General features: G+C 47.2%; 1 protein-coding gene across 1 annotated transcript in view; it reads left to right on the top strand.

The window, feature by feature from the left end:
* The first annotated feature begins 2,353 nt into the window (after positions 1–2,353).
* Positions 2,354–13,684, top strand: part of TRIP11 (thyroid hormone receptor interactor 11) — a 69,436-nt gene continuing 58,105 nt past the window's right edge. The window contains exons 1-6 of the mRNA XM_040332975.1: positions 2,354–2,716; positions 6,788–6,858; positions 6,940–7,050; positions 9,197–9,463; positions 10,535–10,603; positions 12,996–13,161. Of these exons, the coding sequence (XP_040188909.1) occupies positions 2,581–2,716; positions 6,788–6,858; positions 6,940–7,050; positions 9,197–9,463; positions 10,535–10,603; positions 12,996–13,161 (820 nt within the window). The 5' untranslated portion in view covers positions 2,354–2,580. The remainder of the gene's footprint in view (positions 2,717–6,787; positions 6,859–6,939; positions 7,051–9,196; positions 9,464–10,534; positions 10,604–12,995; positions 13,162–13,684) is intronic.

The raw sequence follows: 13,684 nt of genomic DNA, 5'->3' as shown, positions 1-13,684 counted from the left end.
TGGGTAGCAGGCGCGCGCCCACGACCCGGTCCGAAGCTCCGGGACCACGGGTCCCGCGGACCCGATCGCCGCTCGAGTGCGGCGATCGGTCCCCGGAGCTGAAGAATGGGGAGAGCCGTATGTAAACACGGCTTCCCCGTTCTTCACTGTGGCGGCGTATCGATCGCGTCATCCCCTTTATAGGGGAGACACGATCGATGACGTCACACCTACAGCCACACCCCCCTACAGTTGTAAACACACACAAAGTGAACCCTAACTCCTACAGCGCCCCCTGTGGTTAACTCCCAAACTGCAACTGTCATTTTCACAGTAAAGAATGCAATTTAAATGCATTTTTTGCTGTGAAAATGACAATGGTCCCAAAAATGTGTCAAAATTGTCCGAAGTGTCCGCCATAATGTCGCAGTCACGAAAAAAATCGCTGATCGCCGCCATTAGTAGTAAAAAAAATAAAAATGCAATAAAACAATCCCCTGTTTTGTAAACGCTATAAATTTTGCGCAAACCAACCGATAAACGATTATTGCGATTTTTTTGACCAAAAATAGGTAGAAGAATACGTATCGGCCTAAACTGAGGGAAAAAAAAATTATACTGTTTTTGGGGGATATTTATTACAGCAAAAAGTAAAAAATATTGCATTTTTTTCAAAATTGTCGCTCTATTTTTGTTTATAGCGCAAAAACTAAAAACCGCAGAGGTGATCAAATACCACCAAAAGAAAGCTCTATTTGTGGGGAAAAAAGGACGCCAATTTTGTTTGGGAGCCACGTCGCACGACTGCGCAATTGTCTGTTAAAGCGACGCAGTCCCGAACTGTAAAAACACCTTGGGTCTTTAGCCAGCATATTGGCCCAGGGGTTAAAGGAGTTCTCTGACCTAAAACTTTTAACCCCCGCTGTGCCCGGGCTGTAAAAATATACAAAATAAACTTTCACTTACCTGCCTACGATCCCCCGTTTTTCCGATATCGCCGTCCCGTTCTCCGGTCCCGGTCTCTTCCGCTTCCTGTGTGTCGGTGACTCATAGTGCGCTCAGCCTATCAGCGGCCGCAGCAATGTCCCGTCGCGGCCGCTGATAGGCTGAGCGCACTATGAGTCACCGACACACAGGAAGCGGAAGAGACCGGGACCGGAGAACGGGACGGCGATATCGGAAAAACGGGGGATCGTAGGCAGGTAAGTGAAAGTTTATTTTATATATTTTTACAGCCCGGGCACAGCGGGGGTTAAAAGTTTTAGGTCAGAGAACTCCTTTAAAGGGGTTGTAAAGACAAAAATATTTTCCTCTTAAATTAAAGTCTGACAGTAGCCGATAAAGTAAAAAGTAATGTTTTGCATTATAACTAGTTTGATACCTGTTGAAATCGAGTTGTTTTATTCACCTCCGTCACTCCTGAATCATTATTCTCACTGACTTCCTGGTTTGCGGTGCGCATTCATTCTTGCTACATCACGGCCTAATGGGAACTACAGTTCCCATTAGGCTTAGCCTCCATGCCTGTGAGGGATAAGAGAGCATCTTCACGCAGGGCTGTAGTCATAGGGAGGGGGTGAGCACATTCTGCTTTCCACCATGCACAACGGCTCAGATGCTGGTGGAAAGCAAGAAGAGGAGAGACAGGAAATGGCATTTTCAAATCTGGATTACTGTATTTTGGAGGTCAAAAGGAAAAACGAGCTAAGTGATATTTAAATGCTCTAGCTTACAGCAATCAATTAATCTAAAAAAAAACGAACCTTTAGTGTTCCTTTAAGTGGTTAAAAAAGTGGTATCGGGACGAGCATACTCAAAACGATCAAAGGATAAAATCTTATAGCGGAATGGATGTGACCGATGAGCTTTAGTTTAGAGACGCCCTGGGCTAGGCTATACAACACCCATAACATGGAATGTTAGCTCTCTAGCACACCCTGCTGGAGCAAGCTTGAACAGCAGATGGTAGAGAAAATACCCCGATCACTCCTGGTAGCTTTGGCCACTGCTGATGTCATTCTCACAGGCTCTCATCCAGTAATGGGTGACATTCCCAGCCATGGAGCTCTGAGGTGACCCCAGTCAGGGAATGAAGTGGGGTGACCCCCAGTCGGGGAATGAAGTGGGGTAACCCCCAGTCGGGGAATCAAGTGGGGTGACCCCCAGTCGGGGAATGAAGTGGGGTGACCCCCAGTCAGGGAATGAAGTGGGGTGACCCCAGTCAGGCTCAGGTCAGAGTGGGATGATCAGGTGACATGTCCCCTTTAAGGTACCGGCTATCACGTGACATTGTTATTCCTCAGCTGACAGATCTCCGGCCACGTGTCTGTTCCCCCGGCCCCGCCCCTGGAGGACCTCCCGCCGTCCCGGCATGCAGCGCGCTGCGGACACGTCGCTCCGGTGACACCATAGAGAGGAAAGTGTCATGGTCGCCGTCGCGTTGGTGGAGAGCGGCTCGGTGTACGGGAAGTGAGCGGTGACCGGGGAGAGACGTGCCGGGATATGAGGCCTGCTGCCCCCGGGACGCCCTGGTGAAGCCTCGGACTTTCCTGAGGGCTCTGTCCGCCTAGTGCGCACCCCTCCCCGGGGGAACCTCCAGACATGTCTTCTTGGCTGGGGGGGCTGGGCTCCGGCCTGGGACAATCCCTGGGGCAGGTCGGGGGAAGCCTGTCCTCCCTCTCCGGACATATCTCCAACTTCACCAAAGACATGTTACTGGAGGGGGCTGAGGAGACAGGTGAGAACACACCACCCTCCCCCATCTATATACAGATGAGTCCCCTCCCCCATCTATATACAGGTGAGTCCCCTCCCCCATCTATATACAGGTGAGTCCCCTCCCCCATCTATATACAGGTGAGTCCCCTCCCCCATCTATATACAGGTGAGTCCCCTCCCCCATCTATATACAGATGAGTCCCCTCCCCCATCTATATACCACCCCTCCCCCCATCTATATACCATAATATATACAGGTGAGAACACCCCTCCCCCATCTATATACACATGAGTCCCCTCCCCCATCTATATACCACCCCTCCCCCCATCTATATACCATAATATATACAGATGAGTCCCCTCCCCCATCTATATACAGATGAGTCCCCTCCCCCCATCTATATACCACCCCTCCCCCCATCTATATACCATAATATATACAGGTGAGAACACCCCTCCCCCATCTATATACCACCCCTCCCCCATCTATATACCACCCCTCCCCCATCTATATACCATAATATATACAGGTGAGAACCCTCCCCCATCTATATACAGATGAGTCCCCTCCCCCATCTATATACCACCCTCCTCCATCTATATACCGTAATATATACAGGTGAGTCCCCTCCCCCATCTATATACAGATGAGTCCCCTCCCCCATCTATATACCACCCTCCTCCATCTATATACCGTAATATATACAGGTGAGTCCCCTCCCCCATCTATATACCACCCCTCCCCCATCTATATACCATAATATATACAGGTGAGACGACCCCTCCCCCACCCATATACCATAATATATACAGGTGAGACCCCTCCCCCATCTATATACAAATGAGTCCCCTCCCCATCTATATACCACCCCTCCCCCATCTATATACCATAATATATACAGGTGAGACCCCTCCCCCATCTATATACCACCCCTCCCCCATCTATATACCATAATATATACAGGTGAGAACACCCCTCCCCCATCTATATACCGTAATATATACAGGTGAGTCCCCTCCCCCCCATCTATATACCATAATATATACAGGTGAGACCCCTCCCCCATCTGTATACCATAATATATACAGGTGAGACCCCTCCCCCATCTGTATACCACCCCCTCTCTCCACATATACCATAATAAATACAGGTGAGATTCCTCCCCATCTATATACTTCCCCTCCCCACATATCCCATAATTTATACTACTGCAGGGGGCTAGGGAGACAGGTGTGTCCCTCCCCCATCTATATACCTACCACCCCTCCCCCACATATTCCATAATATATACAGATGAGACCCCTCCCCCCATCTATATATTCCACCCCTCCCCACATACCATAATATATACAGGTGAGACCTCTCCCCCATCTATATACCATAATATATACAGGTGAGACCTCTCCCCCATCTATATTCCACCCCCTCCCCCCACATACCATAATATATACAGGTGAATCCCCTCCCCCCATACATACGAAGACACCAAAACAAACAAGTTCAGAAATAAAGTTCTGTGTAATAAAACCGAAGGCCACAGGGGAAAAGTATTGAACACATGAAGAAAGGGAGGTGCAAAAAGGCATTAGAAAGCAATCCTGCCCCTTGTCAGTGCAAATTAATATCAGCTGGTGGCCTATAAAAAGGTGTCTCATTACCAAGGTGTCACAAGAAACATCTCATGATGGGTAAAAGCAAAGAGCTCTCTCTCTCTCTCTCTCAAGACCTTCACAACCTTCTTGTTGCAACACTTACTGATAGCGCTGGTTACAGAATGATTTCTAATCGTGTAAATGTAAATCCAGTGAGCACTGTTGGGGCCATAATCCGCATGTGGAAAGAACATAATTTCGCCATTAAACTGGCCGCAACCAGATGCTCCTCACAAGATGTCCTACCCACCGTACCCTCATATCGTCACCTGTACTTGTAGTAAGCTTTGGTTCTAATTAGAGGGAATGAGAAGGCAGTGAAAACACAGGGGAAGCACTACTTCAGTCTTGTCATGCCAACAGCCACCACAAGATGGCGCCAGATCACAGAAGGAAGCCTAGGCCTGCAGAAGGCCGCAAAGCCGCGGCCTCAATTACCGGCCGACGCGATCACGCGGTGGGGGCGCACGGAGACAAAGGATGGTCCTGTGTCACCGTGCGCCGCAGCCTTCTGCAGGCCTATGCTTCCTTCCCCAAGCGCCAGGTCGCTAATTCTAGTCGCAATTGCAACCAGGCGCCCGGATTTTGTCGAGCCCTGATTTATGTAAATCCTTCATTCCAAAAGAAACAAAACTGTAGCCTGTAACTGATAATAAAGTATTACACGGGACGTTTTTACAACTTCTCCTGAACGATTTAACTTGACAGATAGTCACCCACGTTTAAAACGTCTGTTTTGCCGCGTTTGCATTTAGAAGCATTTAAAGAAAAAAAATTTTTTAAGCACTTCAGCCATTTGGCTGGCCAAAGACCAGGCCACTTTTTGCGATTCGGCACTGGCTTTAACAGACAATTGCGCGGTCGTGCGACGTGGCTCCCAAACAAAATTGGCGTCCTTTTTTCCCCCACAAATAGAGCTTTCTTTTGGTGGTATTTGATCACCTCTGCGGTTTTTAGTTTTTGCGCTATAAACAAAAATAGAGCGACAGTTTTGAAAAAAAAATCAATATTTTTTACTTTTTGCTATAATAAATATCCTCAAAAAATATATAAAAAAAACATTTGTTTTCCTCAGTTTAGGCCGATACGTATTCTACTACCTATTTTTGGTAAAAAAAAAAATCACAATAAGCGTTTATCGGTTGGTTTGCGCAAAATTTATAGTGTTTACTAAATAGGGTATAGTGTTATTGCACTTAAACAATTTTTTTTTTTTTACTACTAATGGCGGCGATCAGCGTTTTTTTTTTTTTTCGTGACTGCGACATTGTGGCGGACACATCGTACAATTTCAACACATTTTTGGGGCCATTGTCATTTTCACAGCAAAAAATTCTATAAAAATGCATTGTTTATTGTGAAAATGACAATTGCAGTTTGGGAGTAATCCACAGGGGGAGCTGAAGGGGTTAAGTGTGACCTCATATGTGTTTCTAACTGTAGGGGGTGGGGCTGGTCGTGTGACATCATTGATCGCCTTTTCCTATATCAGGGAACACACGATCAATGACAGCGCCACAGTGAAGAACGGGGAAGGTTTGTTTACACACAGCTCTCCCCGTTCTTCAGCTCCGGGGCCCAATCGCGGGACTCCAGCGGCGATCGGGTCCCGCGGCCGCGGAGCTTCGGACCGGGGCGCACGACCCCACGGCTGGGCACTTAAAGAGGACGTACCTGTACGTGCCTGTGCCCAGCCGCGCCATTCTGCTGACGTATATGTGCAGGAGGCGGTCCTTAAGTGGTTAAATGTGCAACAACGAAAAACGCCGATAAACGAAAAGCTGCTAAATGCCGCCTTTGGGAGCATTTAATGTCGGAAACTTCGGCGTCTGAACAAATTTTGTTGCCTTAAAAAAAAAAAAAAGGGCCTATAAACGCAACTGCCTAAAAACGACAGTAAGCGAACCTGTGTACACGGTAACATAGGATAACATTGAATGTGTTCAGGGGCAGGAGAAAAAAAAACGTCCAACTGCCTCTGAACGTCCGTTGAGCAGCAGCAGCAGTGTACATGGGGCCTTAACTGGCGTTTTGCTTCAATTTGTTAGTGTATCTAAATCTGCTAATCCATCTACCCCCCCCCCCTAGACTGACAATTCTGCTGTTCAAAAGTGCCCCCTTTGCTCCTTCATCCAGAGTTGGGGGGGGGGGGGGGTGCTCGAATACAGATGGAGTGTTACAGGCCAGATCTCCAGGTGAAAACGGAAGGGAAAAGGCCTGAAAAAGAAAGCGGATGCAGCCACCACACCTGGGTGGAGGGTGCAATATAACTTTTGGGTTTTTCTTACTGATTTAAACCTTCCTTGGTCTGGCGCTCTTTTATTCCATCATTTTTATTCTATATTTATCAACCCCCATCCTTTCTTTCACTCTGAATTGCCTCTTGCCCCCCCCGGGGTATTGTGTCTGTATTGTGACTCTGTGTGTTTTGTTATAGATGGCGATGGCGAGGGGCAGGTACCCAAGGTCAGAGACATTGAAAGCCTCCAGGCTATGCAGAGGTCAGAGGTGAGTGAGGTCAGGGTCACGTCTTTGTTGTCTGATGTCATTGATCACGTGTTCCTCACGCCGGTCGTGTTTCCTGCACAGAACGAGAGGCTGAAGAAACTTTGTACAGAGCTGGAGGAGAAGCTGGAAGCGGCTGAACTACAAGTGAAGCAGCAAAGCACCGACTACAGAACCCGGCTGCAGCAAAGAGAGGTTGGAGGCCGACGTCATTCTAAATCCTCAACATGCTTCTTAACACTTTGGTGCCGACCGCATGCAACTATGCGGCCGCACGCCGGGTGGGCTTGGGCGCTAAGCGGCTTCATATTTTCCTGTAATATTGCATAACCAGCAGTGCCGAGGGTGTGCACCCTTGCGCGCTCCTGGCACAGTTACCGGCGACTAACGGAAAGCTCATGATTGCTTCTTGTAATCGAGAGCTTTTCAATCGTGTGACAGCAAATCACAGCAGTCGCCTGATCATAAACCCCCCCCGGCATCTTAACCACTTGATGCACCGCGGCAGGGTTGCTGCTCTGTGCCAGATCACATTCCTAGTACATGATCTGAGACTTCCGGGTCTGAGGCGCGTGATGTCCGCTGTGACCCGCCGGTCCATCGGGAGACAACAAGGCAGACCACCATTCTGTGAAAGAGGACTGTACTGATCCTGTGTTTCTGCTAAGCAGGAGCACGGATCTTTACATTCCCCCACTCAAAGTACCCCCCACAGTTAGCACTCCCAGGGAACACATTTAACCCTTTGACCGCCCCTGATGCTTACCCCTTGGCAGCCTGTGTCAGTACAGTAACAGTGCATATATTTAGCACTGATCACTGTATTGGTGTCACTGGATCCTTCACAAATTGCTGCAATTTGCAGTCCCGCTATGATTTGCTAATCACAGTCATTACAGTATATAAAATAAATAAATATATATATATATATATACATACATACACACCCACACATCGTAGTTTGTAGACACTATAACGTTTGTGTAAACTAGGCATGTCCCGATACCCAGGGGTGCATTTAGGTTTTGTGCTGCCCTAGGCCTGACTAAACTTGTGCACCCCCTAATTTAAATATGACCCACCCCTTCCTGTCAAGGCCACACCCCTTGCGGTTTAAGACCCACCCTGAAATTTTCAAGTGGGGACACTAGTTCTGATGGCCTGGGGGGGGGGGTGGGGATGGATTCCCTTAATTTGCATAGATTTCCTCTCACTTCCTGTTTGGCTATGGGACAGGAAGTGAAGGGAGTGTAGCGCAAGCCGGCGGGGACACAGTCTGTGCTGCCCCCCTGCAAAGTGCTGGCCTGGGCCTTGTTGTCCTAGGCCAGGATACAGCATTGCCGATACCGATACTAGTATCGGTACCGATACCGAGCATTTCCCCCCCGCCGCTCTTCTATTCCTATTCCCTCCCCCCCGGTCCGTGCCGCTATTCCCCCCCCCCCCCCCCCCCCGGGTCCGTGCCCCAATCCCCCCCCCCCCCCCGGTCCGTGCCGCTATTCCTCCCCCCCGGTCCGTGCCGCTATCCCCCCCCTCCCGGTCCGTGCCGCTATTCCTCCCCCGGTCCGTGCCGCTATTCCTCCGACCTCCCCGCCCCCCGGTCCGTGCCGCTATTCCTCCCCCCCCCCCCCATCCGTGCCGCTATTCTCCAACACCGCCCCCCCCGTCCGTGCCGCTATTCTCCCCCCCCAACACCACATTGAATCTCCATTTGTGGGGGAAAAAAAATTACAAACTTTTTTTGGATAAAGTGTCGCACAACTGCGCAATTGTCAGTTAAAATAACGCAGTGCCGTAGCGCAAAAAGTGGCCTGGACATGAAGCAGGGGAAATCTTCTGGAGGTCGAGTGGTTTACAAAAAAGCAATTTTTTGCTGCGTCATGTCCGGCACCACTCCCAGAAGATGAAGCGACCATTCAAAAAGCGCGGCTCGTGCATGGGCAGTGGGAAACCAGCCGCATAGCCTTCAGACCAGGTTCCCCTTACTTGCAATGGCGGCGCTTGCATCCAAAGCCTGCTTGAGGTGCCAACATCGCGGTATCCCTGGACAGGTAAGTGTCCTTAGATTAAAAGTCAGCAGCTGCAGTATTTGAACCTGCTGTACTTGAAATGTTTTCTTTTTACCGGCTGCAACTCCGCTTTGTAAATTGAGCCTCTTTGTGATTTCGGCACACTTGCATGCGATTGGTTCACTATCTGGCCTGGTGCCTAGAATTACCCGTGTGTTATTACCTTTCAAGTGATTTCACACAAATGTATATTTGCCAAGGCTTGCTTTGACGTGTTTAGCTTGCCCCAGCCCTGTAGCCTGGATTTATAAGAGTTTGTTATTTATATTCAGGTGGAGATAAGTCATCTGAAAGCCAAGCTGAACTCTCTGCAGGATGAGGTGCAGAAGGCGCAGGTGTCGGCGCAGCTCTCTAGCGTCACTCTTCAAGCAGCCGACTCTCCGGCCTTCATGTCCAGTATTCCGCCTCCTTCCTCCACCTTCCAGGGGGACGACATGGACTTTAGTGATGTCATCTGGTCTCAGCAGGAAATTAACAACCTCTCCAGTGAAGTGTCCAGGCTGCAGGCAGAGGTGACCCACTGGAAGCACATAGCCCAGGTGAGACCCCCCCCCCCCCCCCCCGTTTCCTATTCTGAGATCATTGTATCATTGTATCTTATCGGTGACTTCATTCAGTCTACATAGGCAAATTCAAACCTTTTGATCGGCATAGGGCTGCAACTAACGATTATTTTCATAATCGATAAGTTGGTAGATTATTGTTTCGATTAATCGGATAATGGCCTTAAAAAAAAAAAAAATGCATTTTTAAATAGGTTTTACCCAAATTGTTGTTGGGCAGATTACAAAACACAAATTGCAGCAAAAACACATTACATGCTTTCCTGCAGCTTCTCTATTGAAGTATATTGAACCAAAAAAAAAAAAAAATGTGAACGTGTCCCATAGGAAAACATGTAAATGAACTGTAGTGTGTTTCTGCAAAAAGCACCAAAAAACAGAGGTTTGACCCCCCGGCCTGAGATGTTTAGTAACATAATGGGGGTTAAAAAAACAAAACTAAGTACAAAAAGAGCAAAAAATCGCTACTGTAAGAGCCGGTTCACACTAGGGCGGCACGACTTCGGGGGCGACTCGGCCAGGCGACCTGAAGACGACTTCTAAGGCGATTTGCAAAATGACTTCTGTATAGAAGTCAATGCAAATCGCCCCCGAAGTAGTACAGGAACCTTTTTCTAAGTTGGAGCGACTTGCGTCGCTCCTATTAGAACGGTTCCATTGACTACAATGGGACGCGACTTGTCAGGCGGCTGTGTCGCCTGACAAGTCGCCCCAGTGTGAACCGGCTCTAAGGGGTTTGTTTTTTTACTGTTGGACAGTGAAAGTAATATTTACAGTAGCGATTTTGCTTTTTTGTACTATAAAGGGCTAATTTTAGTTTTTTTAACCCCATTATGTTACTGGCCGATTAATCGATTATGAAAATTGTAATCGATTAATTTCATAATCGATTAGTTGTTTCGGCCCTAGATCGGCATGAGTGATACAGCCAGCAAAAGCCACAAGACTAAGCAATGTTGTCAGTGTGCACACGATCATGGGTTTGTTTTCCTGGTTTGTTCTCCTCCTTCAAATATTTTTTATTTTTTTTATTTCTTTCCATATTAGGTAGCAAAGGCTCAGGGCACACAGAGCCCCGACTCGAAGGAGGTTGGAGTGTTACAAAACACTGTCCAGGTAAAGGAGCAGCTTTTATGTGTTTAAAAAATGCTGTGAAGTGGTTTAAATACTGGTTTCATTGCGAAATGGATAACGAAATACTGCTGTATATTTGGGTGCTTAGAGGTCTTCATTTATACAGCACTAATTATTATTATTATTATTACATTTTTTTTATTTTAATTTTTTTTCTCTCAAAGAGAACCTTTGCTCCTACTAGACACGGGTCTATTTCTCTTCCGTTCATGGACGGACACAGCAGCAATTGACCTTGGGGTATTCTCCTTCCTTTCAGGAGATTGACTAGGCAGAAAACGGCACTTCAAGTGTTAAAACACTTCTCTCAGTACAGTACCTCCCAGGGGGCAGGTCCCCCGGGTACATCCCTCTCTCTGCCTCATGCAGCCCCAGTTTTTTTTTTTCTGCCTAGCGTGAGGAGAAGACATGGCTCCTCTGGGCCCATGTCCTCTGGAGGATTTTTTTTTCGCTTTTACAGGAGAGGGATACTTAAAATTAAAACAAGCTGTGAATTTTATTTTTAATCTGCAGTAGCGGGTGCAAGGGGAGCTGAGCTGCTTAGTCACTGCTGGGACTGGGGAGGGGGGGGGCTAAACTGCAGAATCACTCCTGGGTGGGGAGCAGGAGGAACTCTGCTGCTCAATTACTGCTGGCTGAGGGGAATGTAGGGAGCTGAGATGCTGAGTCCTTGCTTGAAGGGAAGCAAGGGGAGCTGAGTGGCTGCTGGGTAGGGGAGCAGGAGGTGCTTGAGTGGCTGCTGGGAGGGGGGAGCAAGAGGGGCCGAGTGGCTGCTGGTAGGGGAAGCAAGAGGGGCCGAGTGGCTGCTGGGAAGGAGAGTAGGTGCTGGGATGGGGAGCAGGGGCAGCGGATAAACTTCTGGGAAAGGGTAGCAGGGGGAGCGTAGCAGCTGCTGTGAAGGGGGACAGGGGGAGCTGAGACGCTGAGAGGACAACCTGAATGACGTTGGTGCTTCTGCTGTGAAATTTGACAGTGAATTGCTCCACAGTGCCAGTAGATACAGAAGTCAGTAAGGCCTTGTTTCAATGCTCGTGTAAGCATTGATGTGCATAGCCTCACCACAATTTCACTTTAAATCTGTCAGTAGCAAAAGATTAAATATGCTGTGTATTTAGACCGCTTTTGGGGACACAAATTGTAGTGACAAGTGTTCCTTTTAGCCTAAAAATATAATTACAGGCACCTATTGAGATTTTTATGTAAAGAGGCCAAACGGCTAAGATACTGGTATGTAGACATCTTTATAGTAAAAAAATAAAAATAATGTTTCATCAGAGAGTCCATAGTTGTTTCCAGGCATGTTAACCACTTCCGGACCGCCTCCTGCACATATACGTCGGCAGAATGGCACGGCTGGGCACAAGCATGTATAGATACGTCCTGTACTTGTACCCAGCCGTGGGTCGCGGGCGCGCTCCCGCGACCCGGTCCGAAGCTCTGGGACCGCGGACCCGATCGCCGCTCGAGTGCGGCGATCGGTCCCCGGAGCTGAAGAACGGGGAGAGCCGTGTGTAAACACGGCTTCCCCGTGCTTCACTGTGGCGGCGTATCAATCGCGTCATCCCCTTTATAGGGGAGACACGATCGATGACGTCACACCTACAGCCACACCCCCCTACAGTTGTAAACACTCACAAAGTGAACCCTAACTCCAAAATGTGTCAAAATTGTCCGAAGTGTCCGCCATAATGTCGCAGTCACGAAAAAATTCACTGATCACCGCCATTAGTAGTCAAAAAAAATAAAAATGCAATAAAACTATCCCCTATTTTGTAAACGCTATAAATTTTGCGCAAACCAACCGATAAACGATTATTGCGATATATTTTTTTTTTTTTACCAAAAATAAGTAGAAGAATACGTATCGGCCTAAACTGAGGAAAAAAAAAATTATATATGTTTTTGGGGGATATTTATTATAGCAAAAAGTAAAAAATATTGAATTTTTTTCAAAATTGTCGCTCTATTTTTGTTTATAGCGCAAAAACTAAAAACCGCAGAGGTGATCAAATACCACCAAAAGAAAGCTCTATTTGTGGGAAAAAAAGGACGCCAATTTTGTTTGGGAGCCACGTCGCACGACCGCGCAATTGTCTGTTAAAGCGACGCAGTCCCGAACTGTAAAAACACCTTGGGTCTTTAGCCAGCATATTGGTCCGGGGCTTAAGTGGTTAATTTGACACAATTGCTCTCATTCATAATCTTTAATGAGTTCTCTATTACCCTTTAGCGACTTATAAGATTTCACACCTGCCCCAGAAAAACATTTAAAATGGAAGTGGATTCTATTTTTGCTGCATTGCAATGGAGGACGTTCTTATTTGTAACACTTAACTGAACAAGGCCGATAATTTTTTATTTTTTTTTGCCACAGGACTTGAAGTTAAAGCTAAGTCGTCAGATCGATGAACACCACCATGAGCTCTCCGTCTTACAAGATGCCCATCGGCAGAAGCTGGCGGAGATCACACGCAGACATCGCGAGGAGTTGGGTGAATATGAAGAAAGGATCGAGGAGCTGGAGGAACAGTTTAATTCAGGTCTTTGCTTGCTAATAATGATACGATTCAGGTGGGGGGGGAGGGGGGCTGGGGGAGGGTCCTGCACTATTTTGGCACGGATGTGAGCCATAAAAAATGTATGGCTCAAATTGCACCACACATACACAGCATGTAATGTGCACAGGAATGCAGTGTGATTCAAAAAAAGACTGACGTTTTTGGGAAAAAAGCAATTTTTTTTACTTTTTGCTATAATAAATATCCCCATTTAAAAAAAAAAAAAAAAAAAAAAAACTAATTCTACATATTTTTGGTAAAAAAAAAATTCCATAGGCGTATAGTGATTGGTTTGCACAAAAGTTATAGTGTCTACAAAATAGGGGATAGATTTATGGCATTTTTATTATTATTTTTTTACTAGTAATGGCGGCCATCTGTCATTTTTATCGGGACTGCGACATTATGGCACATTTTGATAATTTTTTTTGGACCATTGACATTTATACAGTGATTAGTGCTATAAAAAGCACTGAATACTGTGTTCTAACTGTAAGGGGGATGG

This window comes from Rana temporaria, chromosome 13, assembly GCF_905171775.1.
Source record: "Rana temporaria chromosome 13, aRanTem1.1, whole genome shotgun sequence".
NCBI lineage: Eukaryota > Metazoa > Chordata > Amphibia > Anura > Ranidae > Rana > Rana temporaria.
The sequence above is the reverse complement of the archived record's forward strand: the minus strand, read 5'-3'. Positions and strand labels throughout refer to the sequence as shown.